A 465-nucleotide genomic window follows, 5' to 3' on the forward strand; every position below is an offset into this window, starting at 1 on the left:
GGTCACTCCGCGGACCCGTCTCTCCGCTGCGGGACTCACACCACTCCGCACCCGTGGCGGTTTCATGCTCGTCACTCCCTTCCTGGACGCCCGGTGCTGCCCAGGAGGGCACCAGCCACGAGCTCCCCTGCGCCACGAGTTGCTCGGCGTCGGAGACAGGCACTGCCCTCGAGCAGGACCTGCGTCCTTCCCCCTGCTCCCAAACCAAGCCTTGTCCCAGGGCCATGCTTGGGTGCCTTGGGACGCTAGTCCCCCCCCGGCATGCATTTCTGGGGGCCGGAGGAGGCGGGGAGCACTGGCATGCTGGGGTGCAGTACTGTACCTCTCTGCTGTTCCTCTGCAGTACAAGGAGAGGAGCCAGAGGAAAGACAAGAAGAAGCAGAATTAAAGCCGAGGATCAAGTTGGAGAGGAGCCACGGCCAGAGGAGCTCTGGTCACCCACGGCTGTGTCCTGTGCTGATCCCT

At 64.3% G+C, this 465-nt stretch overlaps 1 protein-coding gene across 1 annotated transcript in view; it reads right to left on the reverse strand.

Annotated features, from left to right (window-relative positions):
- DCTN1 (dynactin 1) overlaps positions 1–465 on the reverse strand; it is an 80,539-nt gene that overhangs the window by 2,670 nt on the left and 77,404 nt on the right. The window contains exon 23 of the mRNA XM_009332114.1: positions 318–337. Coding sequence (XP_009330389.1) covers positions 318–337 — 20 coding nt within the window. The remainder of the gene's footprint in view (positions 1–317; positions 338–465) is intronic.

Source organism: Pygoscelis adeliae, unplaced genomic scaffold (assembly GCF_000699105.1).
Source record: "Pygoscelis adeliae isolate BGI_AS28 unplaced genomic scaffold, ASM69910v1 Scaffold679, whole genome shotgun sequence".
NCBI classification, from domain to species: Eukaryota; Metazoa; Chordata; class Aves; order Sphenisciformes; family Spheniscidae; genus Pygoscelis; species Pygoscelis adeliae.